This window comes from Notamacropus eugenii, chromosome 7, assembly GCF_028372415.1.
Source record: "Notamacropus eugenii isolate mMacEug1 chromosome 7, mMacEug1.pri_v2, whole genome shotgun sequence".
In the NCBI taxonomy this organism is placed as follows: domain Eukaryota; kingdom Metazoa; phylum Chordata; class Mammalia; order Diprotodontia; family Macropodidae; genus Notamacropus; species Notamacropus eugenii.
The window spans coordinates 54,880,409-54,904,531 of NC_092878.1; the positions used below are offsets into that span (position 1 = coordinate 54,880,409).

Here is a 24,123-nt window from a genome sequence, read left to right on the forward strand (position 1 = left end):
TATTCAGTTTTCAACATTCACTTCCACAAAAATTTGAATTCCAAATTTTCTCCCCATGTCTCCTCAACCCCCACCCCAGGATAGCATGTACGCCATCCACCCCTTCCTTTAGTCTGTCCTTTCTTCTATCACCCCCCACTTCTTCTGTCTCCCTCCCCTCTATTTCTCTGTAGGGCAAAAATGATTTCTATACCCCAGTGTCTGTACATCTTATTTACCAGTTGCATGCAAAAATGATATTTAATACTCATTTTTAAAGCTTTGAGTTCCATATTCTCTTCCTTCCTCCCTCCCCACCCACCCTCATTGAGAAAGTAAGCAATTCAATATAGGTCATACATGTGTAGCCATGCAAAATACTTCCATAATAGTTATGTTGCAAAAGACTAACTACATTACCCTCTGTCTTCCTGCTCTCCATTTATTCCATTCTTTCCCTTGACTTGTCCCCCCACAATGCTTCCGATTGTCCTTTTCCTCAATTTGCTGTCCCTTCTATTATCTTCCCTCTCCTATCTCCTTCTCCTTCTTGCAGTGTAAAATAGATTAGATTTCTGTACCCAACTGAGTGTGTTATTCCCTCCTTAAGCCAAATTCCATGAGAGTAAGGCTCACTTATTCCCTTTCATCTCTGCCCTCTTCCCCTCCATTGTAAAAGCTCTTTCTTGCCTCTTTTTTGTGAGATGATTTACTATATTCTAGCTTTCTCTTTCTCTTACTCCTAGTAAGGAGGCAGTAAATTTTATTTTTTAGGTATTCCTTCATGTTCAACTCACCCTGCGCCCTCTATGTGTGTGTGTATGGATGTGTGTGTATATATGTATATTTTCTCTAACTGCTCTAGTACTGAAAAAGATCTCATGAATTACAAATATCATCTTTCCATGTAGGAACGTAAACAGTTCAACTTCAATGAGTTCCTTATGGCTTCTCTTTCTTGTTTACATTTTCCTGTTTCTTTGGATTCTTGTATTTGAAAGTCAGATTTTCTATTCAGCTCTGGTCTTTTCAACTAGAATACAATGCTTGGAAGTCCTTTATTTCATTGAAATTCCATTTTTTCCCTGAAGTATTGCACTCAGTTTTGCTGTGTAGGTGATTCTTGGTTTTAGTCCTCTGTAATATCATATTCCAAGCTCTCCAGTCCCTTAGTGTAGAAGCTGCTAAATCCTGTGTTCTCCTGATTGCATTTCCACAATACTTGAATCGTTTCTTTCTGGCTGCTTGTAATATTTTTTCCTTGACCTGGGAACTCTGGAACTTGGCTACAATATTCCTAGGAGTTTTCCTTTTGGGGTCTCTTTCAAGAGGTGATCAATGAATTTTTTCCATTTCTGTTTTACTTTCTGGTTTTAGAATACCAGGGCAGTTTTCTTTGATAATTTCTTGAAGGATGATGTCAAGGCTCTTTTTTTGATCATGGTTTTCAGGCAGACCAATAATTTTAAAATTATCTCTCTTGGATCTGTTTTCCAGGTCAGTTGTTTTTTCCAATCACATATTTCACATTGTTTTCTATTTTTTTTCATCCTTTTGGTTTTGTTTTATAATTTCTTGATTTGTTATAAAGTCATTAGCTTCCATCTTCTCCATTCTAATTTTTAAAGAACTATTTTCTTCAGTGAGCTTTTGGACTTCCTTTTCCATTTGACCAATTCTGCTTTTTAAGGTATTCTTCTCCTCATTGGCTTTTTGAACCTCTTTTGCCATTTGGGTTAGTCTATTTTTAAAGGTGTTATTTCTTGCAGCATTTTTTTAGGTCTCCTTCAGTAAGCTGTTGATTTGTTTTTCATGATTTTCTTGTATCACTTTTATTTCTCTTCCCAGTTTTTCTTCCACGTCTCCTACTTGATTTTCAAAATCCTTTTTGAGGTCTTCCATGGCCTGAGACCATTGTGTATTTATTTTGGAGGTTTTGCATGCAAAAGCCTTGACTTTTATGTCTTCCTCTGATAGTATGCTTAGATCTTCTTCATCTGAAAGGATAGAAGAAAATAATTTTTCACCAAGAAAGTAACCTTCTGTAGTCTTATTTTTTTCCCCTTTTTGGGACATTTTCCCAGCCAGTTACTTGACTTTTGAATCCTTTGTCAAGAGGAGGGAGCTTTAAGTTCTCAGTTCCTCCAAGGTGGCACAATCAAGGGAGAGGAGTTTACTCCTCTTCTGGCCTGTGCTGTGGTCTGGGAGCAACCACAAGCTTTTCTGCCCAGGATCTGTGAGTAGGATTCCCTCCCCAGAGCCTCCACCAGCTCCACCAAGCCGGCAGTCCTTCTTACCCTAGGACTGCTACTCAGGACTGAGACCCACATTGGCTGCTCAATTCCCCCAGGGTCTTTAGGCCAAGGGCTCCAAAAATGAACACTGTAGCCATGGCTGCTGTGGCGGCTGCCACAGCCCTGGGGCCAGAAGCCACTCCCCTCTCACCCACGTGACCTTTGAAGCTGTTTTTGGTGTTTGTGGGTTGAGAAATCTGGGAACCGCAGCTGCTGCCCGTGATTCTATGCCTGAAACCTTTTTCTGTTCTGTTTGTGCCATTCAGCGTGACCAGGGCTGGACTGGGCTGCGCTCTGCTCCTAGCCCAGTGCGATAGATGTTTCCTGTCGGCCTTCCAGGCTGTCTTGGGCTGGAAATCTCTTTCACTGTGTCATTTTGTGGCTTCTGCTGCTCTAGAATTTGTTTAATATGGGCTATGGGGGTAGAGCTAGAACAGGTCCATCCTTCTACTCCGCCATCTTGGCTCGCCCTGACAGTCTGCTTTTAGAACCAAGTTTTAACACAGATTTCTCTGCCTTTAAACATTGTATGTTTGCAGTAGTTAAAATTAGCAGTGACCTGTCAGAATGAACACCTGAAGTATAGATACACACACATATGTGATGAAAAGATTTCCCATCCCTTGGTGTGAAAATGCTTTCTGTGGTCAGGTGAACGCTTGATGATGCTGCACTTTGTTATGGCCTGGACCCTGACCGTAGCACTCTAAATATTTGGGAGTCCGCTGGACTGCAGCTTCTTGTTGGAACTTGTTGAATACATCAGAAGAAGGCCAGGAAGTCACTTCTAGTCATATGTCTACTGGAGTTGAGCAGGTTTTTGAAGATATTTTTATTTTACAATGCATTTCCTAAGGTTGCTGTCCAGGTTTACAACTTTGTGCTACGTTAGGGTTGAGGTGCGCCACGTGGCCCTAAAGCAGCAGCATTGTGGCACAAGGCAGCCCACCACTTTGGGCCCTCACTGTCGAGATCATGTAAGCAAAATAATCGCTTTTCATTTGTGCTGCTGCTTTATTTTATTAAAGAGATAAATTTCTAGCAGGAATAAAAGAGTTTAAACTAATGTCAAGAGGTCGAAAGTAGAAAAAACGATACTGAGGAGGACTGAAAAGAAACCCTGGACTCCTGGAGCTGTATGTTCAATACAAAACACTTCTTTATATTTTTTGAGAACAGGGACTATTCACCTGGTGCCTAAGGCAGTGCCTTGCTCATAACATGTGCTTAGTAAGTGTTTGTTGAGTCTCATTGAATAATAAATGGAACCTTTGTGCTATAAAATCTTCAGGAATGAGGAAATATCGTATTGACTCCAGAAAACAAATCTGGGAGAACTTCACCCATACGTTCAGACTCTCATTCTGCTTGTAGAAATGAGGCAGACTGAACAGGACACAAAACCTGTTCTTGCTTGGTGACAACAGAACCTGTAGACTAGATTAGAGAAGCACATGTTAGTCATCAATGTTCTAAATGGGAGATTTTCTTTTCTTGAAAAAGTGTATTTTTATTGATATGTTTTTTAATACCCCCCAATTTTTTGATGTATTCTTCTTTCCTCTGCCCAGCTGAGGAAATCCTCTGTTCCTTTTCCCCTTTTTTTTTTGTTTCTGCAGTTTACCTCTCCATTTTCCAATCCCCTAATTTGATCATACACATGCCCTACAGAATGCTGACTGTCATCATTACTGTCTGTGGGTCGTTGTGGTCTGTTTGGGTCACCCTTTGTGCTGCTTCTCCCTACCATGCTCTCATCCTTATTTACTCCTGCCCGTCTTCATATTCCTTTTCTCTGCAGTGTAGCCTTTGAGTGGCAGTGAGTTGGTAATGGACAAAGAACTGACCAAATGAATGAGCAAAATCTGCATTTTAACCTCTGACACATACTGGCTGTGTGACTTCAGGCAAGTCAGTTAGCCTCTTGGTGCCTCAGGCAGTGCTCTAAAACGAAAAGTGGATGACCCATTGCAGTTTTGTATTGCTGGCAGGAGTTTCCTCACTGGAGAGCTCACCATACTCTTGAAATTACATGATTGGGTGGTTTTGGAGGAGGCTGTAACCGCTGCCTTTAGGGAGACGTAGAAGCTGATGGAGCACTAGAATTTAGGAGCTCCGAGTCAGTTGTTCACACGAAGTCTGGCACCATTATGATGAGCCCTCAGAGGGGCAAACTGGGCTAAGTCAGAAAAACAGAATGTGTCAGTATGGGAATCAGGCCTGGGTGAGATAGGGATACCAGTCATCAGAAGAAAGAAAAACAGATGACACTGTCTCCCCTTCATTCTGATTCTTTTAGCCATTAACTAAAATCTAGCTTTTCCCTGACGAGTCCACATTTTTGGCAGCACACTTCAATTCTAGCTCCTCTTTCCTATTCCTCACATCTCATATGAGCCTGGAAAACCTGGCATAGTCCTTGCTTCTCATTCCTGCCTCCAGATTCTCGTTCTGCCATGCTTCTTCCAACAGCTGTTACCTGCCAGCACATAGGTCATTTTTCTACCTTTTTCAGTGGCTTTGATGCTTAGTCTTTTTTTCTCTCCTATTTCCTTGGGGGGCTTCAATATTGAAATTGCTGATTCTTTTAACATTTTATGGTTCCTGGAATTCGTGGTCCACTTTACCTTCACTCTACTGTTACCCACTGGACTGGTCCCATTTTAGACTCATCATACCTGAAACTATCCCTTTTACAAAAATCAGTAAGCAAAAATCTGCTTTCTCTTTTACCCCCAAAGTTGAAGAAGAGAGAACAAGAGAAGCCCTCTTATCAATTGGGGAATGGCTGAATAAATTATGGTATATGAATGTAATGGAGTACTATTGTGCCATAAGAAATGATGAACAAGAAGACTTCAGAGAGGCCTGGAAGGACTTATATAACCTGATGCTGAGTGAAAGGAGCAGAACCAGGAGAACTTTATGCACAGCAACAACCACAGTGTGTGAGAGTTTTTTCTGGTAGACTTAGATTTTTGTAATAACACAAGAACTTCTGAAAAAAAAAAAATCCCAATGGTGGACCTCAAGGCAAAATGCCTTCCACACTCAGAGAGAGAAATATGGAAGTCACTCACATAATGTAGCAGATCATGTTTGTGTATGTGTATCTGTTTGTGTATCATGTTCTGATTTGTTATACGGATTCTTTCATTTATCTTAGTCTGACTACATAGCATGACTATAGTGAAAATATACTCAATAGGAAAGTATATGTAGAATCTATACAGAATTGTATGCAGTCGTGGGGAGGGAGGGAGGTAGTGGGGGGGGGTGGGGAGGGATAAAATCGCAATTGTATGGCAGTGATTGTTAAACGTTAAAAAAATAAAAATAAAAAAAAATAAAAAATAAAAAATAAAAAAAAAAGAGAAGCCCTCTTACACACACTTACAGTCAAATAAAACACACGTCTGCATCGTTCATGTCTGTGCTTTTATCTCTCTGTAAGGAGGTGAGTAGTATATTCCATCATCTCTGAAATCATCTCTTCATAATTTCTTGTAGCACCATAGGACACTGTCAGATTTATATGTGATATCACAGTGTCACCATCGCATTTATATTTCATAACTTGTTGAATCCTTCCCTAATTCATGGGCCCACCCTTGGGGACCACCACAAAAAGAACTATGAATATATATATTTTTTATATCCCTAGAGTTTGTTTATCAAATGAGCTAATATTTGTCAAGCCCTTAATGTAGTGCTTGGGATATGTAGTGGGTCCTTAAGAGATGCTTGTTCCCTTTCCTTTCCCTCTCCTTTTTCTTAGGAATAATTCCTGCCAATATCCATTCTCCCTCTAATTCCTCCTCCCTTTCTCCCCTTCCCTCCTATTTCCCCCTTGAGTAATGTATATTTCTATACCCAATTATGGATGTATGTGTGTGCATTCTTCCCTCTGACCAGTTGAGATGAGAGTTAGATTCACCGTTTCCTCTTTATTTCTGTAGATTTCTACTTGTGCACCGGGATTATGTGAGATGATTTTGCTTAACTTTTCTCTCCCTTTCCTCCCTTACTATATTCCTCTTTCTCTTTCTTTTCCATTCTTTTAAAATCATCAAGCTATAATAGAAATAATGTTTCATTAGAATTCTTCTATAAAACCCAATGGTGATAGAGTTCTGAGGGTTTACTTATTTTATCTCCTCATCTTAGATTGTAAGCATTTTTGTTTTGTCATTGGGAAGTTATAATTATTTGTTCATGTTTCTCTTTTTATGTTTCTCTTAACTCTTGTGTTTGAATTTCAAAGGAATGTTTGGTCTTTTCATTAGGATTGCTTGGAAGTCCTCTTTTATTAAAAGTTCGTTTTTCTCACTATAGAATGATAGTTTTTCTAGTAAGTTATTCTTGTTTATAAGCCTTTTGGAATATCATATTTCCAAACTTTCCATTTCTTTTGAGTGGTGACTCAAATTCCTCTTTTCTGCATGCTTGCATTATTTTTTCTTTTATGTGAGAGCTCTAAGTTTTGGCTATAATGTTCCTGAGAGTTTTCCTTTGGGTTTTTTTCAGGAGGTGATGGGTGGATTCTTTCTACTTTTATTTTGTCCTATGGTTCTAAGAAATTTGGATAGTTTCTTTTATAGATTTTCTTGAAACATTTTTTGTTTCTTTTTTTGGTCATGGTTTTCAGGAAGTCTAATAATTTGTTTTAAAAAAATTACACACACACATACACAGATATATATTTCAACAAGCAGAAATCTGCCTTCTCACCCTTCCACACCAACTCTTTCCCCCTGCTTGAGGTCTAAAGGGAAAATTACATAGAGTTAATCAAAACAAATTTCCATATTGGCCGCATCAGAAAAAATCATCTCATTTTGTTGCCTCTCAAGAGGTAAGTAGCATGTTTTCTCCTTAGTCCAGTGACTTCTCAAATTCTCTGTCCTGGATCTGCTTTTCAAGTCATTTTTTTTTGGCCATTCGATACCTTACATTTTCTTCTTTTTTTCAGTCTTTTGACTTTGTTTTAATATTCCTTGTCTCATGGAGACGTTAGCTTCCATGTGGTAGATGATTTCTTAGATCCTAACTAAAATATTCTGATTTTTGATCCCTCCATTCTTTCTCATTCTCCCATGTCATCCATGTTATTCTGGTCCGACTTTCTTCTTTGGGCCAGCTTGATTAAATTGTCAGCCAGTTCAACAAGCCTTGAGCTGATAGGCCCTTAGCTCTTCCACCGTTTCTTCCCCATCAATGCTTAGCTCTCCTTCCGTTTTTTTGCCTCTTCTGTTCCTGTTCTCTAGTAAGTGAAACCTTCGGGAAGAAAGCATCCGGACTTATGGACTGCATTCCCTGAATGTGTGTTCTGTTTAGTCTGTATTGGACCCTTGCTGCTGAGTAACAGGCCTTTTATCCATCCCATATTGATCATGACTTGGACTGCAGTGACTCTTCTAAAACTTCTCATTTCCCCTTAAGCCTTCAATTCCAATCTTTCTTTCCCCTCTCAAGAAATAACCTCATCTTTTTTTAAATTCATTTAAATTCAGGAGATTGCACCCCTCCCCCACCAAGGCCCCTAATCCATACTTCTTCTCAATTGCCCTTTTACTCTGGAGGGCAGGCTTGTACAATATCCTCGGTATTGTTCTCAGTTCTTTACTTGCACTCCGTGTATCCAGTCTGTTGGCAAAGTGTGTTGTTGCTGCCTTTATAACATGTCCTTATAACGTGTCCTTTGTTAACTCACCTAGTGCCTACAGACCTTCACCACATTTTCTTTCCTAGATTATTGGAATAGCCCTCCAGGTGGTTTCCCTACTTGAAGTCTTTTCCCCATTCCATTTCATCCTCCACTCAGCTGCCAGTGATTTCATAAGGTGCTGATCTCATGATGTTATCCCCCTCCTCCCTCATTAAACTTCAGTGACCCCCATTTGACTTGTAGGTTCAAATAAAAAATCTCTGGTGCTTACAGCATTTCAGAGTCTGATGTTTTCTTACCTTTCCAGTCTTCTACTACATTTTGTTCTTTACTCTTATGATCTATTTATACTGCCCTACCTTGTGTATACACCAATCCCTGTGCTTTTGTACTGCTCTCCCCCACACCTGCAGTGCCTTCCTTCCTTACCATCGCCTCCTTGCTGCTGACTTCCTTCAAGATTCAGCCTTCCCTCGGAGATTACCTTCTATCTTGTGTATATCTTGTATGTGCATAATTATTTTCTTATTCTCTCCCTCATTATAATGAGCTCCTTGAGAGCAGAGAAGACATTTTTGCCTTTATTTTTATTCACAGAACTTAGAGTGCCTGATACACAGTAAACCACTTTAAAAACCTGTTTGACCAACTGGCGACATAGTACAGTGAAGAGGACCTGATCTACTTACTAGCTATTTAACGGCTTTGACAAGTAATTTAATGCTTACAGACCTCTGTTTCCTCATCTGTAAAACGAGGGTGTTTGGACTAGATGACCTCTGCATCCCCATCGATTTGAAGTAATGCTATGATCTATAATCTCATGGCATGATCCTACTCCTCGCTTCTCTGTCCTTATTCATGTTTTCACTTCTCCATGCCCAAGGATTTATTCTTCTTTAGCTTTAGCTGAAGCTCAGTCCTTTGTGTGTGGCCTTGGTTCGTTGTGTCCCACGTCTTCTCTTATCTCATTCCGTTGTGCCATCACTCTCTTTCCTTTGTCCTGTTCAGTCTCCCATCCTGCAGTCCCTCAAGCTGTTCTCTTGTCTCTTCTTTCTTCCTTTCATTACTAAATAGCAAGAAGAGAAGTCTGCAGTGGCTCCTGCTATAGCCTGTTTGTATTCCCACCTCTCCATTGAAACTTCTGTCTTAAGGTTCCCCCCTGCAGTCCTCATCTTTTCCCTCCCTCTTGCATTTTGACTGATTGGTTCTTTACCTGTTCCGTCTTGATGCTTTCCATTCCTGATGTTTCGGTAGCACTTCCTTCTTCTGCTTTTGCTCGCACCTTTTTTGACTATTTCTTCATCTCCTGCCCCATCCTCCTGCCCTGTAAGAGAAGTTTCCACTCTTCTTTCTTTCTCTGAATTTTCATCCATTCTCATATCGATGTTTTTTATCTGTACACAGATGACTGTCAGATCTCTGACCTCTCCCTAGAATTCCAGTGCTGCATTCACAAAGCTGTCCGTTGCTTCTCCCTGTCTGTCCCTTCCTCTGTTCGTCTCAGTTTTTTGTTCAATTAGCAAGCGTTTATTTTCTCTCCTAAACAGCAACCAAAAAAATCATCATGGCAAATATTTGTAGTCAAGGAAAGCAGATTGTCTTGTTGGCCATGACCAGAAACATGTCGCATTCTGTATTTTGAGCCTTCACCTCTTTAGGCAGGAGGTGAATAACATGCTTCACATTTATTTCTTTTGAATTGCATTCATCAGAGTTCTCAAGTCTTGGGAAGCTGTTTTTTTTAAAGTAATGTTGTTACTGTGTAAATTGTCCTCTTAGTCCTTATTTGATTCTGTAGCGGTAAATTCGAGTTTTTACAGATTTCTCTGAAACTGCCCATTTCACCGTTTCTTACGGTGCAGTCGTTTTCTGGAACATTTGTTTGCGTATTTGTGTAACACTTCCCAGGGGGAGGATGCCTTGTTGGCTTCTAGTGTTTGCTGCTGTGGACAGAGCTGCCGTTGTAGGCCTTTGCCTGTTTCTTTGATCTCTTTGGGCTTATAGGCCTTACGTATCCCTGGTTCAAAGCACATGCTCAGCTTATTGATTGTTGGGGCATAGTTCCAAAGTGTTCTCTGGAATATCTGGACCAATTCACAGCTCTTCCGTCAGTGCATTAGTTTGCTTGTTTTCCTGTAGTCCCTTCAATAATGAATTAATGAAATAATCTGTCTTCTGCCAATTTGATGGGTGTTATATGGAACCTTAGAGTTTCTTTAATTCAGAGGTGCCATATTTGTAACTTGTAGACTGCTTAGTCCTTAGTGAGGCGGTGACCAAATTAAAACATACTTGGGAAATGTTTAACAAAGTAAAAGTACTGTACAATATAGATGATGCCAATTTATGATTTTCTAAATCACAATGTGGCCCGTAAGGATCCTACTTGACACCACTGCTTAATTCAAATTTTGCTTGTGGTTGTTATGGCCTAGATTTCTTCATTTGATAACTTTGTCGTTTCTGACCATTTTGGCTCTTGTTCTTACAGATTTGAATCAGTCCCATATATATGTTAGAAATGAGACTTGTATCAGAGAAACTTTCTGCAAAGATTTTTTTCCCTAGTTATACTTGGTTCTCTTGTAACTTTAACTGCATTGGTTTTCTTTACATAAAAACTTTAAAGTTTTCGTGGAGTAAAGTTGTCTCTTCAGTCTTCTGTGATATCACCTCTCCATCCTTGTTTGATCGTGCACGAACTTTTCCCATCACCATAAATCTGAAAGTTAATTTCTTCTTTGCTTGTCTAATTTATTATGTCATTGGTGGTGTATAAGCCATGTTCATTTGGACTAGTGTGAGACTCTATGGTGTGAGGTGGAGGCCAGTGCCTAATTTTTGTTAGACGACTTTGTATTTTTCATGGCAGTTTTGTCAGATAGTAAATCTTTACCCTGTTAGTTGGCGTCTTGGAGCTTTTCAAACACTCTACCACCGTTTATTTGCTTCTGTATGTTAAGTATCTAATTTGTTCTAAGAATCAAGATCTCTTTTTTAAGCTAGTACCAAATTACTTAGATGACCCTGTCTTTGTAGTATAATTCAAGGTGTGGTACTATTAACTGTCTTTTTTTTCTCAATTTTTTTTCATAATTTCTCCTGAGATTCTTTTTGTTGTTGTTGTTTGTTTTTTAATTTAATTAATTTCTTTTCAGTGTTCATCAATCACTTCCTTAAGATTTAAATTTTCTCTCCCTCCCTCCCCCGACCTGAGACGACTTGCAGTCTTATGTGGGCTCTACACATACATTCTTATTAAACACATTTTCGCATTAGTCATGTTGCACAGAAGAATTAAAACGAATGGGAGAAACTATGAGAAAAACCAAACCAAAACAAAACATCACACGAGAAGATAGTCTGCTTCATTCTGTGTTCCTATTCCACAGTTCTTCCTCTGGATGTGGATGGCCTTTGCCTCAAGAGTCCTTCGGGAGTGTTTTAGGTCCTTGCATTCTCTTGAGAGTCCTGGCCTTTGTTTTCTTTCCCTAGCTCTGTAAAGTACTTCTCTGGTAGTTTGGTTGATACTGTCACTTCATAGAAGTTTAGCTTTTCATTCATCTCTGACTCTTCCTTCTCGTCCCCATATCTGATCACTCGCCACAGCCTTTTAATTATACCTTCTTTTTTCAGTGTAGCCCATGCCTGCCTTCCCTGCCTAGCAGTTTATCCCTTGTAACAATGGATAAAAAGGAAAAGGAAAAAAGGCAGCTCAAAACCAACCAGGAAACCATAGTTGGTACTATATGCGGTGTTTCTGCGGTTCCCCACCCACGCAAGTAGAAAGGGAGCCACGTTTTCTTACCTGTTCTCCAGGGTCAGGCTACGCAGTCGTTCTAATGACAGTGTTCCGGGCTTTTTTTGATTCTTTCCATTTATATTATTGTGGTCATTATGTGTAAGGTTTCCTGGTCCTGTTACTTTGATTTCTGTCAGTTCATGTAAGTCTTCTCCATTTCTGTATTTTTTATTATGTAATATTCCATTACATTCATGTACCATAATTGTTTTTAGCCATTCTCCAGTCAGTGGGGATCTATGTTGTTTTCATTTCTTTGCCACCACAAAAAGGGCTTCAATGAATATTTTGCTGTGTATGGGACCTTTCTTTAACCTCCTTAGGGGAATACACACACACACACACACAAGTGTGTGTGTGTGTGTGTGTGTATGTATATGTGCGTGTATATGTGTGCTTAAAATATATATGTATGCCCCAAGGAGGTTAAAGACAAAAGAAAGGGGTGTGTGTGTGTGTGTGTGTGTGTGTGAGAGAGAGAGAGAGAGAGAGAGAAAGAGAGAGAGAGAGACAGACACACAGACACAGACACAGACACAGAGACACAGAGAGATTTCTGGGCCAAAGATTTGTCAGGAAATTGGGAATTTAGAAGAGGAGAATTCAGGAAGTGAACAGGTGGCTATTAATGTTAGAGAAGAGGATTGAGCTGTTTGCATCTTAACTAAAGGTAGATCTCATAAGGACTAGAAAGAATATACTTGTGTGGAGATTTGCTCATTTGAGAACAGTGTACAGATATACCCACTGAATAGGATACGATAGAGAATGATAGATGTGGCATAGAAATACAGATAACAGTGGAGGGGACTGCAAAACAAATGAAAAGAAAGACTGGATTGATAATTCATGACCTCAGATATTTGTAGAACATTGTGCAGGGTGTGGAAAATAATAAAATTGAGATCTTAACACCAGTAAATAAACACAGTCTTATAGATATAATCTAGATTTAGTTATAGGATATAACATATTTGGGGGAAAAAGTTAACTAGGCTGGACAGTAAGTTAGCAGTACCTCAGCTTCACAGAGGAGTGGCATTTGAATTGGGCTTTCTTTATTTGCTTTACCAATAGTTTAGCTTTTCACAAGATGGAGAAAGTTCACAGGAATCTTACTCAGATTCAGATTTAGATGAGCAAGGTAGAATTGATAAATGAAGTAGAAACACTGAAAACGTTGATAGAACATAGAACATCTTAGAATTACCAGGGAGAGAACACTCAATGGAATATCATATGTAACCTAGACTTGAGGAGAATTAGATTGGAAGAAGTTTGGTGAAGATAAGTATACTGTCATGGATTGACACCCACTGAGCAAAGTCACTCAATTTAGGAGAAATAGGAAATGAAGAACAAAAATTTTTAAATAATTTTTTTCAATCCATAAAACTATTTTCTTCCTGTTCATCCCCCCACCAAAAAGACAAGAAAAAGAAGACCCTTGTAACAAAGATGCATAGTCAAACGAAACAACTTCTCACATTTGTCACGTCTAAAAAATATATGTCTTATTCTTCTACTTGAATGCATTAGCTCTCCCGTCTTGCTTCATGGCTGGTCATTGAGCTCGTTAGAGTTTTAAAAAGGTATGTGTGAACAATCTTGATGAAGAAGATAAGGAGGAGAAGCCTCAGACAGCAGTGTGACTTATAGAGAACTTACTGATTATGGAATGAAAAGAGGGCATACCAAAAATGGAAACGAGGCTGTACAAAGGAATCGCTTAGTTCTGTAAGAACAGGGAATGCAGGCAGCTTGTCAGGAATGTTATAGAGGACTGTTATGCTTTAGGCAGGAAATTTTATTAAATGATCTATTTAGTTTCATTTTGTAACAGTAATGCTACTTTTATGCAAATTGTAAAATACTGAACGTTTTGTTGCTCTCACAGTTTAAGTGTATTTTGGAGACTCTCTCTTACTTAGACGGGATGATATTAGGTCTGTCAGTGTAATCCTCTTTGCTATGATTTTTTTGGGGGTGGGATTTTAAGATTTAAATAATTCAAGAAAAGATCAGCTTAATTTCTTTTCCCTAATATTAATCTCCTTCTATGTGCAGGACACACTGTGCTAGGTATTTCTAAAGCCAAGGCCTCTGATTTTAGTACTTGTCTTTCCTAAAAGGTGAGAATTAGTTTGGAAAAAGGAGAGAAGAGACACTTTCTAGTGTATCTTTATAACATTAAAGACTTGCTTTGAAAAAAGAGTTCTTAAAAAGTTAACAACAAATAAACCACAAACTGAAAGAAGTTAATAGTTGGTAGTTGAATAGCAGAACAGGTTATGGGGTAGTTTCTAGGATAAAGTTGCCTATACAGTCATTGCTTAAATTCATCTATATTCATCTAAGGGTTGTAAGACAATATGGTGAGGAAATGGAAATTACGAAGGAGACATGACGCCTGGGAATGGTATGACGGGAGGAGAATTTGGGGACAAGGGAATAGAATGGTTCCCAGTCGGCCTCCTTTAAAGTTTACTCTTTTATTGCTTATTTTGTGTCTGTCTTTTTCAGAAACACCATTTCATTTCACTTTGCCTAAGGAAGATGATGTTATCCCACCATTGACCAACACAACTCCACCTTTGATTGGGCATCTTAAATTAGGTCCAAGGAGATACAGTACTCCTATTGATGAGTGATATGAAACTGACACTCTTTGAGCTAGAAACTCTGAGGTGTCATCCTTTATAAAAAGGATATCCTTAGGACCAGCGAAGAAATTGGGACTGGGTTATATCATTTATTCTTCTTGCTTCAGGAGTAAACTTTAAAGAATGTGACTGACTGCAGATCTTCATAGTCTCATTCTAGTCCCATTGAGGATCTGGTGACAGTTTCCAGTTTCTTACATTTTGATAATTTTTTTGACCTTTTAAACAATATACCATTTGTATAGTAGAAGTTGACCGTGCTTGCTTTTTCACAGAAGATAATCAAGGTGTAGAGGGGAGTCAACTACCAAAAAAAAAAATTAAACATTGCTGTAATCTTGAGGGCAGGAGACTTTGCAATCCCAAAATGTAGCAGAGGGCTGGGCACATAGTAAGTGCTTCATAAATGTTTTGGTCATTCATTGATTGAGTAAGCAGCTACCTTGTGTGGAACACTGGAGAAAAGGAAAAGTTAGAATGAGCATCGGAAAAGGAGGGAGGAGAGTTTACCAGACTGCCTGAAAAGAGAGAAAGCTCGGTTTTAGGCAGGGACATTAAAGCTCACAGATGTGTTCCTGGGCAACACCATGTGCATGTCATATTTCTGCTTGACAGGCAGGGATGGTTAGGTAGCTCGCTCCTCTTCAGCAGCGCAGTAGCGTTCTACATTAATCTATTTGTTTTCTCTAGTCAGTGCTGGGAGGTAACTGTCATGCCGTCTGGAGTTTCCTGCTACCTATGCCTGATGCTGGCAGATGTGGGTTGGCTGAGGGCTCATGCAGCATCCTAAATCCAGATGTGGAAGTGGAACTGAATCCTGTTGCTCCTCTTAAGACCAGGTGTCAATGACAGCGTGTAGTTGTGGATATTTGTGACAGGATCTCTTCTAGGTACAACAGCTTGGATCTTGCAGACCTGTGGAATTGCAGAGGCAAACGGAAGACCCTGAGAGGCTGTATTTAATGTGTGTGCTTTAGTGGGGTTTTTTTCTTCTTCCTCCTCCTTCCTTTCTTTCAGTTGTGGACAGCTATTCAGAGAGCCCCTTAGCAGCCAGTGATGTCATGGCTGAAAGTTCTGTGGGGTCCAACGATGTTACTGATGAAAGTGAAAAAGGGGATTCCAGAGCTGTCCCAGAAGTGGATGAAAAATTGAGTCTGAAAATGAAACTGGTGAGCCCTGAGACTGAGGCGAGTGAAGAGTCCTTGCAATTGAGTTTGGAAAGGAAGTTATCTTTTTATGCATATCTGGGTAAGCTATGAAAAGTTTCTGGCCCCTTTGGTATTTTGTATTATTGACCCAATTAAGCAATAATCTTGGCTATTCTTAGCACTCCCTCTTTCTTTTTAAATTTTTTCTCAGTTTTATTGATGCTTTTTGTTTTTAATATCATAATCTTCTCTTAGTACATCCTTCTCCTTTCCCTCTGAATTTGCCTTAGAACAAAAATTAAAAACAATTTTTTAAAGTTCAGCAAAACTAACCAGCACACTGATGATCTCTGACAGTATAAGGATATATCATGCAAACTCCCTTTTTTTCCTAAGCAGTGTTAACAGTAGAAAGATTAGCTAGTGTGAATTTTGGGGAGAGGTGACTTTGTGTTGGGATGAATTTCCTCATTATTGAAGCACTGGGAATGCTGTCTATAATGGTTGCATTTTCATACTTTGATTTGGGTCATTAAGTAATAGTATACTAGAAGTACTAAATATTCTTGATTATTCAATCAAAAACTCCCTAGTTATTTGATAGTGAACCTGGTATGATGGAATGTGAATAAACTAGAGCCATAATGCCCTTGTGGGATGATATGGGAACATCATAAAATTAGCATGGCATCTTTCAAGGAGAAAAGACAGTATTTTCGTTTGAGACCACAAGGGAATTGAATGAGCTGAGTGGAGTTCTAGGTCAAGAGTGAATCAGTATGGGACACATGAGGACTGAGGAATTATAGTGAGACAGAACAATTTAGGATCACTTAGTATGAGACTATAGACAGTATGAGAATAGATAGTTTGCTGCTCATTTACCTTGTCTTACTCTTTTTGTATAGTTTCTTTTCCTTTGTTAGGATTTTTTTTAAAACTAGAAAGTATTTTCTGATTGGGATGTATGGAGATGTGGGTCCTAGGGCAAGTAGGCATTGAAGATGGGTACCAGGATAGAGTGGCATTGGCAGAAGGAGAATATTAGGTTGTTAGGGATTAGATGTGGCAAATCTCTGAACCCAAGAAGCCATATCAACCCTGTACTTTCAAAAGTCATAGGATCATAGAATTTAATAGTACCTTGGGTTAAATAATTTGCAACACAGGTAGTTAGTAGCAAAGTTGGAACTTGAACCCAGGCCCTCTGCCCCTAAACCTAGTGCTCTTTCTTGTTTGTTTTACACTGGATCAAAGGGTATACACAGTTTGTATCTTTTGGATATATTTTTCAAATTATTTTCCAGATTGACTTGACAACTTCCCAGTTCCACCAGCAGTGCATTAATTAACGTGCCTGTTCTCCCGTGGCCCTTCCAGCAATTTTCCTTTTCCGTTTTTGGTTCTCTCTGCCCGTCTGAAGGGTGTGGAATAGAGCTTCCGAGCTGTTTTCACTTGCGTTTTTCTTACGCTTAGAGATTTCAGGTGATTGTTGGTAGCCTAGAGTTCTTTATTTGCAGACCTCTTATTCATAGTATTTGACCATTTATTTACTGGAAGATGAGTCTTATTTTCTGTTTGTACCGATTTTCTCTGTAGTTTAGATGTCAGCACCTCATCAGAGATATTTGCTGCAGAGATTTTTTCCCCCAAATAGTTATTTGTTCTGATTCTGCCTGCATTGCTTTTGTTTGTTCAAAAGCCCTTTCAATTTTATACAATAACACCTCTCTCTTTTACTTTGCAATATTTCTATCCCGTGTTTGGTCAAAAACTTCCCTCCCTTCCAATTGTGAAAATGCCTTATCACTTCCTTCTCTGATGTGTTTAATATAACCTTTTCTGTGTTGGTTCTGCACCCATTTTGAGCACATTATGGAACATGGCTTGAAATCTTCAAATTCTCTCAGATTGCTTTCCATTTTTTCTAATAGTTGTAGAATATCGAGTCCTTAACCGAGTTAGCAGATGTGTTTATCGAACATGGTACTAATTACAGTGTTCAGTTTCTTCTGGATTCTAGTGCTGTTTCCACGGTATTGGGTCCTTGTAGGCACATGCCTTGAGTTGGGGATCTGTTTACCAGGGAAGTTTATAGACTTGAAAGGCAAAAGTTTTGAGGCCAAAGAAAAGGCTCTTGGTCACTCATTCCAGTTAACAGATTGGAATTGTACTGCAGTTCGTTGAAATCCAAGCCTAGGGCTGGAACCAGGGGCAAAATGATGCTCCAGGAGAGTAGATTTAGAGTCAAAGGACTTAGGCTTGAGTCCTGGCTCTGCTGCCTTCTACTCTAACGGTAAAATGAGGGAGTGAGACTAAGATAATCCCTAAGGTTCCTTCCTGCTCTTACTCTGTGCTCCCTTACATCATACAATAAAGAGGCTCCCTCAAGGAGCTCACAGTCTAATAGGGGAGACAGCCTGCAAACAGATGCAATATACCGGATAAACAGGAGAGAACAGAGGGAAGGCACTGCAATGGAGAAGGGTTAGGGAAGGACGTGGAGCTTTCTGCCTTTTGTTTCTACTGTCAGAGATCATAGTCACTGGAACACAAGTTAAGTCAGTCTCCATGAATGTTTGTATCTCATTTATAAACGATGAAAATAATAAAACTCATAGTTGGTAAGTAATCTTCCCTATTACTCCTCAGATTTTTCAGCTGAACTTGGATTATCCAAACCACTTTTCAAGTTGCTCACTCTTCTTCTTTTAAAAAAAAATTGTTTTTTACAAAAAGTTTTAATTTACGGAATAAAACAAGCATTTTCATAACACAGTACGGTAAAAAGAGGTGATTGTACAACTTGTTATTCCCTTTAAATATATATTGAAGTTATCATAATTGTTTTTCCTTTTTTCTTCCCTCCACTTTCCCCTTCCTCCCCTCCTCCTCCCAGAGATGGCTGCCATTAGACACAAATATGTATATAAACATAAAATCATTCTATATATACTTCTGTTTGTTAGTTCTTTCTCTGGATGCATGTGTCCTTTGTAGTGAATTTGGATATTTATAATAGTTAAAGTAACTTACTCAAAGTTGTTCTTAAAACTGTTGCTGTTACTGTATACAGCATTCTCTTGGATCTGCTCATTTCGCTCCTCCTTATCTCGTACAAGTCTTTCCCTGTTTTTCTCAGATGACCGAGCTAGTTATTTGTCATAGCTTAGTAGTATTCTATCCAAATCATATACCGTAACTACATTTTCCAGTTGTTTACCACCACAAAAGAGCTGCTATAAATATTTTAGAACATAGAGGTTCTTTTCCTCTTTCCCAGTCGTCTTTGGAAGTAGACTTAGTGGTGATATTGCTGGGTCAAAGGGTAGGCAGTTTAATAACTGTCTGTGCACAATTCCAGATTGCTCCCCGCAATGGTTAGATCAGTTCACAATTCCACCAATAATGACTTAGTGTCCCAATTTTTCTATCTCCTCTCCAACATTTGCTGCCTTCCCTTTCATTCATTTTAGCCAATGTGATAGGTATGAAATGCTATTTCAAGGTCATTTTAATTTGCGTGTCTCTAATCAATAATGATTTAGAGCATTTTTTCATATGACTAAGTTGTTTTATTGTTCTTAGGGACTCCAGTTTCTATGTGGATGATTTTTATGGTATCATGACTACCATCTCAGGGAGAGGCAGAATGCGGAATAGCTAGGTCATTGAACTTGGAGTCAGGAATTCAGGAAGACCTGTATCTGAATCCTACCCCAGACACTAGTTGAGTGAACTTAGCCATGTCAGGCAATCTTTCTGAGCCTCACCTTCCTCATCTCTGCTGCTTAGTTTTGATGATAATATTTGAGAAGTTAATATTTGTGAAGTGCTTTTCAGACTTTAAAACATTATACAAAGGTGAAATATTATTTTAATTACTCAATTTATCTTTATTTAGATCTGAGGTTCTTAACCTGTTTGTGTCATGGATCCTTTGCACAGTCTAGTAAAGCTTATGAACACCTGAAAATAATATTTTAAAATGCACAGAATAAAATATGTAAATTACAAAGGAAACCAATTATATTGAAATACAATGATTTATATTTGAAGCCAAATTAAAATTTAAAAATATTTAACTTTAAAAAGGTAGATATTAAAAAAATGAACAAACCCCAGGTTAAGGGACCCCTGATTTAGAGATATGTAGGTGACAGTTTTAGAACCTGCAGCTAAGTAATTTCATATAATATTTTTGGTTATGTCCACTTAGTTCACAACAGTGAGGATATGGATTGTTAGGAATGGGGAATGCTTGTATTGTTAAATCATAGTTAATGATTTTTTCCTTCTGTTCCTATTCTTTATTCCTATTTCTTCCTACTGCTGAGTGGGGGAAGAAAGAGTAGAAGAATAAGGAGGTTTTTAGGTATGATACTAACTGGATTATTTCTCTATTTTTCTCCCTTCCCTCCTTGCCTGTGTTTTTGTTCAGAGCCTATAAGTGGTGAAAAGAAAAATGGATCCACTGCTGTTGCTGAGTCTGTTGCCAGGTAACCAGAGCTTGTTGCTATGCAGAGCAGTCTCATACAGAGCCACTGGTAATGAAGGAAAAGATGATTTATCGATAGTAGAAAAAAATTAAAATGAAACCTAGAAGAAAGGATTTGTAGGAGGAAAGATTGAATGTCACAGTTTTTTTCATTAATACTCTTATAAGACCAGTGTTTTGTCTGCTAATTCTTGACTAAAATGTTGACAAAAACAATTTTTAAAAATTTGCTCCAGTAATCATATTAGAATCCTCATCCTGAGCCTCTTTAGCCTTGGCGGGGCTCTAATGTGTGGCAGGAGACAGCTGGGTGGTCTTCTAGAGGGTCTTATGGGCTTTGTCCCTTATGGCTGTCAGCTGGTAGCCATTATATAAGATTGAAGCAGCTAGGTGGTGCAGTGGATAGAGCACCAGTGCAGGAGTCAGGAGGACCTGAGTTCAAATCTCACCTCAGACACTGGACACTCACTAGCTGTGTGACCTTGACCAATTGCCTCATCCTGGGTCATCTCCAGTCATCCTGATGAATATCTGGTCACTGGATTCAGATGGCTCTGGAGGAGAAGTGAGGCTGGTGACCTGCACAGGCCTCCCTCGCTCAAAACAAAGTCCAGTACAAGTCATGTCATTATCTCTCTGATGGCGTGGTCTTCTTTGGCAACGAAGGACGAACACACATCATATGAGATCATTTCTAGTGAGTGTCCCAAACTAACTGCAGTTTGGTGGTGTATCGTTCTTGATCTTGTTATTGTTGGCTCTTAGAGAAGATCGTTGGAGTTAGTGTCCCAGACTGATAGCTGTGTTGTGCTGGGTTGTGGTTGTGGTGGTGGTGGTGGTGGTGGTGGTGGTGGAGCGTCGTGTGGTCTTGGCTCTTTCTTGCTATGATGCCTTGAGGGTGACAGTATCTTTAGATTCCAGCCTGTGTAGTAGAGCTTTGCCATCTGGTGGCTATCGGAGGGTATAAAAGTCTCATCTGCTACTGACTATAATACTACTGAACATTAAATTCCAGTAGCACTGCTTAAAGCATGACAGAGCAAGTTCTTTGATACAATCCTGTTCCTACCTCTTGTTTACTACATATTCTGGAAAAAAGAATTTCATCACTCTGGACTTAATATCTCTTCCTGTAAAATGAACTTAATGTTTCTGGGTGTGGTTTATATGTTACTTTAGAATTTTCTGCTAAATACCCTTTATAAATCTATAGTCTTACAGTGGAGAAAAAAACATTTGTTTTACTCTGTAGTTGTGGTATTGTATTCCAGATGTCGCTTATTGTTGGTCTGCATGTACAATTTAATTTATTTCTAAAGTTAGAGAAAACCTTAGAGTGTGGGACAGAGAGCAAGGGTGGGAGTGTAACAAAGGAAGAGATTGGAATGAAAGGAAGTGGTTGTTAATATGCGTTATTGGTGATGGTATTAGTATATGTTTATCTTGTTTTAAAAGCATACCCAAACAGATGAAAATCTTGATCTGTAGGAAAAACTAGATTGTGGGATATGGTTTCTTTACAAATAGATTGAACACAGGAGTACTTGAGCTTCTTTTTTTGTTTCTGTGTTTCTGTACACAGTAGCTCTCGTAAGGTTATGTTTAGAAGAAGGATCATTCTGTCTTCTGCCTACACAAGAAGAAGTGTTGCTATTTTCGTCCATTTGTAAGATTATATGGTGCCAGTAAGAGCTGAGCACTGCAGTGGGACAGAAATGCTGTTGGATGATAGCATGGGGCTAGGGATTGTGGGATTATGTTATTGTTCCTGATGACTTTCCTCATGCAGATTTTCTTAGGCTGCATTAGGCATGTAAGAAAGCTGCATCTTGGGTCAAGGGAAGAATTATGGGAGAAGAAATGTGAAGGAAGGTTATTTACCTGCGGTGCCTGAGAGATATTTCTGTTATGTAGCACAGTGCTTGATACAGTCATCACTTAGTAAAAGCTTGTTGTCTGATTGAAAGTTGTTTATTCTCGCCAAACAAATGTAGACTTATCGCTTTACTCTGTTATCCTTAGTTCTCAGAAGACAGTGTCTGTGTTTAGCCGTGTCTGTGAAGTCCGGCAGGATGATGAAGCCAAAGGCCGTGATACCCCATCAGATCTTATCAGGTAAGCATTATTTTCATAATATCTTTGCTCCCATATTAAGTCATAAATTGATTGCTGCCAGAAACTGCTATGTTCTCTCTTTGTGGTTTCCAATTTAGTTTTTCATTTGACTGTGGCATATTTAAGCCAGACTGAATCCTGTTTATTTCAAAAATGATCTTTGAAAAAGAAAGGGCCCTTTCTTTTTCCTGTGGCCTTTATATTTACATCTGTTCCCATCTTTTGTTCTGTCTTCTCCAGAAGGTGGCATTCTCAGTCTTCCTCTCTCTATTGAATATTCAACCTCTCCCTATTTTTCCTTACCTCCTGCTTTTCAACATGCTTAAATCTATACCCACATCCTTAAAAAAACTTTCCCTATTCTCTCCCATCCCTCAAGCTTTCATCCTATATTTCTTTTCCCTTTCTCAGTGAAATTCTTTGAAAAAGCTGTCTGTACTTGGTGCCTCGATTTGCTGTCCTCTCACTTTAACTCCTTGAAATCTGACTTTTGACCTCATCACTCACATAAAACTGCTGTCTCTAAAGTTACCAGAAATCTCTTAGTTGCCAGATCTGAAGGTCGTCTCTGTCCTTATCCTTGACCTCTGCTGCACTTGACGTTATTGATCACCCTTTCCTGCTGGATACTGTGTTCTGTATGGGTTTTCATGATACCACACTCTGCTGGTTCTCCTCCCACCTGTCTGACCACTCCTCAGTTTCCTTTCCTGTCTTACCTATGGGGGTTCCCCAAACTTCTGTCCTAGCTCCTTTTTCCTTTTCCTCCTGTACTTTTTCTTTTGGTAACTTCATTAATTCCCATGGGTTTAACTATCATCCATATATAGATGACTGCCAGAACTACATATCCAGCCCCAGTCTTTCCCCTGAGTTTCAGTCCCACGTTACCAGTTGTATATTGGACATTTCCGACTGGATATCTCATTGACACCTCAAATTCAGCATGTCCAAAACTGAACTCCCAAACCCATCCCCTTTTTCCAAACTTCCCTCTTTTTTTTTTGACGATACTATCATCTTTTCTGTCTTCTAGGTTTGTAACCTCAACATTATTCTGAACTTTCTTACCTTTATTCGCCTCACATAACCAACCATTTGTCACATCTTGTCAATAACATCCTGGCTTCTGTGGCCCAAGTCTTTCTTTTCTCCATTCCAGTGCGTCCTGTGCACACTGATGCGAAAGTAATTTTTCTTAAGCTCAGATCTGATTGTAATTCCCCTACTTTTTCAGGTGTCTTGCTTCTAAGAGCAAATATAAACCCCTGTTTAGTTTCTTATAATTTGTTTTTAAAATTTATTTATTTTTAGTTTTCTACAATCACTTCCATGAGTCTTAGATTTTTCTCCCCCTCCCTTTCCCCTTCCTTCCCAAGATGCCATGCAATCTTATATGGTTTCTATATATACGTTGTTGTTAAGCAGATTTTTACATTAGTCATGTTGCATAGGGGAATTAAAATGAATGAGAAAACAAAGCAAAACAAAACATAACACAAGAGAAAATATTCTGCTTCGTTCTGCATTCCAATTCTATAATTCTTTTTTGGATGTGGATGGCATTTTGCCTCGAGTCCTTTGGGAATGTTTTAGGTCTTACATTGCTGTGAAGGGCTAAGTCTATCAGAAAAATTCCTCACACGCTGTGGTTTTTACTATATACAAAGTTCTCCCGGTTCTGCTGCTTTCACTCAGTGTCAGTTCATATAAATCTTTCCAGGCCTCTCTGTAGTCTTTCGGTTCATCATTTCTCATAGCACAATAGTATTCCGTTACATTCATACACCACAATTTGTTCAGCCATTCCCCAATTGATGGACATCCCCTTGATTTCCAGTTTTTGGCCACCTCAGAGAGAGCTGCTATAAATATTTTTGTACATGTGGGAATCTTTCCCATTTTTATGATCTCTTTGGGATACAGTCCTAGAAGTGATATTGTTAGGTCAAA

General features: G+C 39.0%; 1 protein-coding gene across 14 annotated transcripts in view; it reads left to right on the forward strand.

Moving 5' to 3' along the window:
• Positions 1-24,123, forward strand: part of LOC140514418 (TP53-binding protein 1-like) — a 130,669-nt gene that overhangs the window by 58,923 nt on the left and 47,623 nt on the right. For all 14 annotated transcript variants that reach the window (XR_011970594.1, XR_011970595.1, XR_011970596.1 and 11 more), the window contains 3 exons: positions 15,427-15,657; positions 19,999-20,056; positions 22,078-22,170. Coding sequence is in view for 11 of the 14 variants with exons in the window: in XM_072624740.1 (XP_072480841.1) it covers positions 15,427-15,657; positions 19,999-20,056; positions 22,078-22,170 (382 nt within the window). In the remaining 3 variants the exon portion in view is untranslated. The remainder of the gene's footprint in view (positions 1-15,426; positions 15,658-19,998; positions 20,057-22,077; positions 22,171-24,123) is intronic.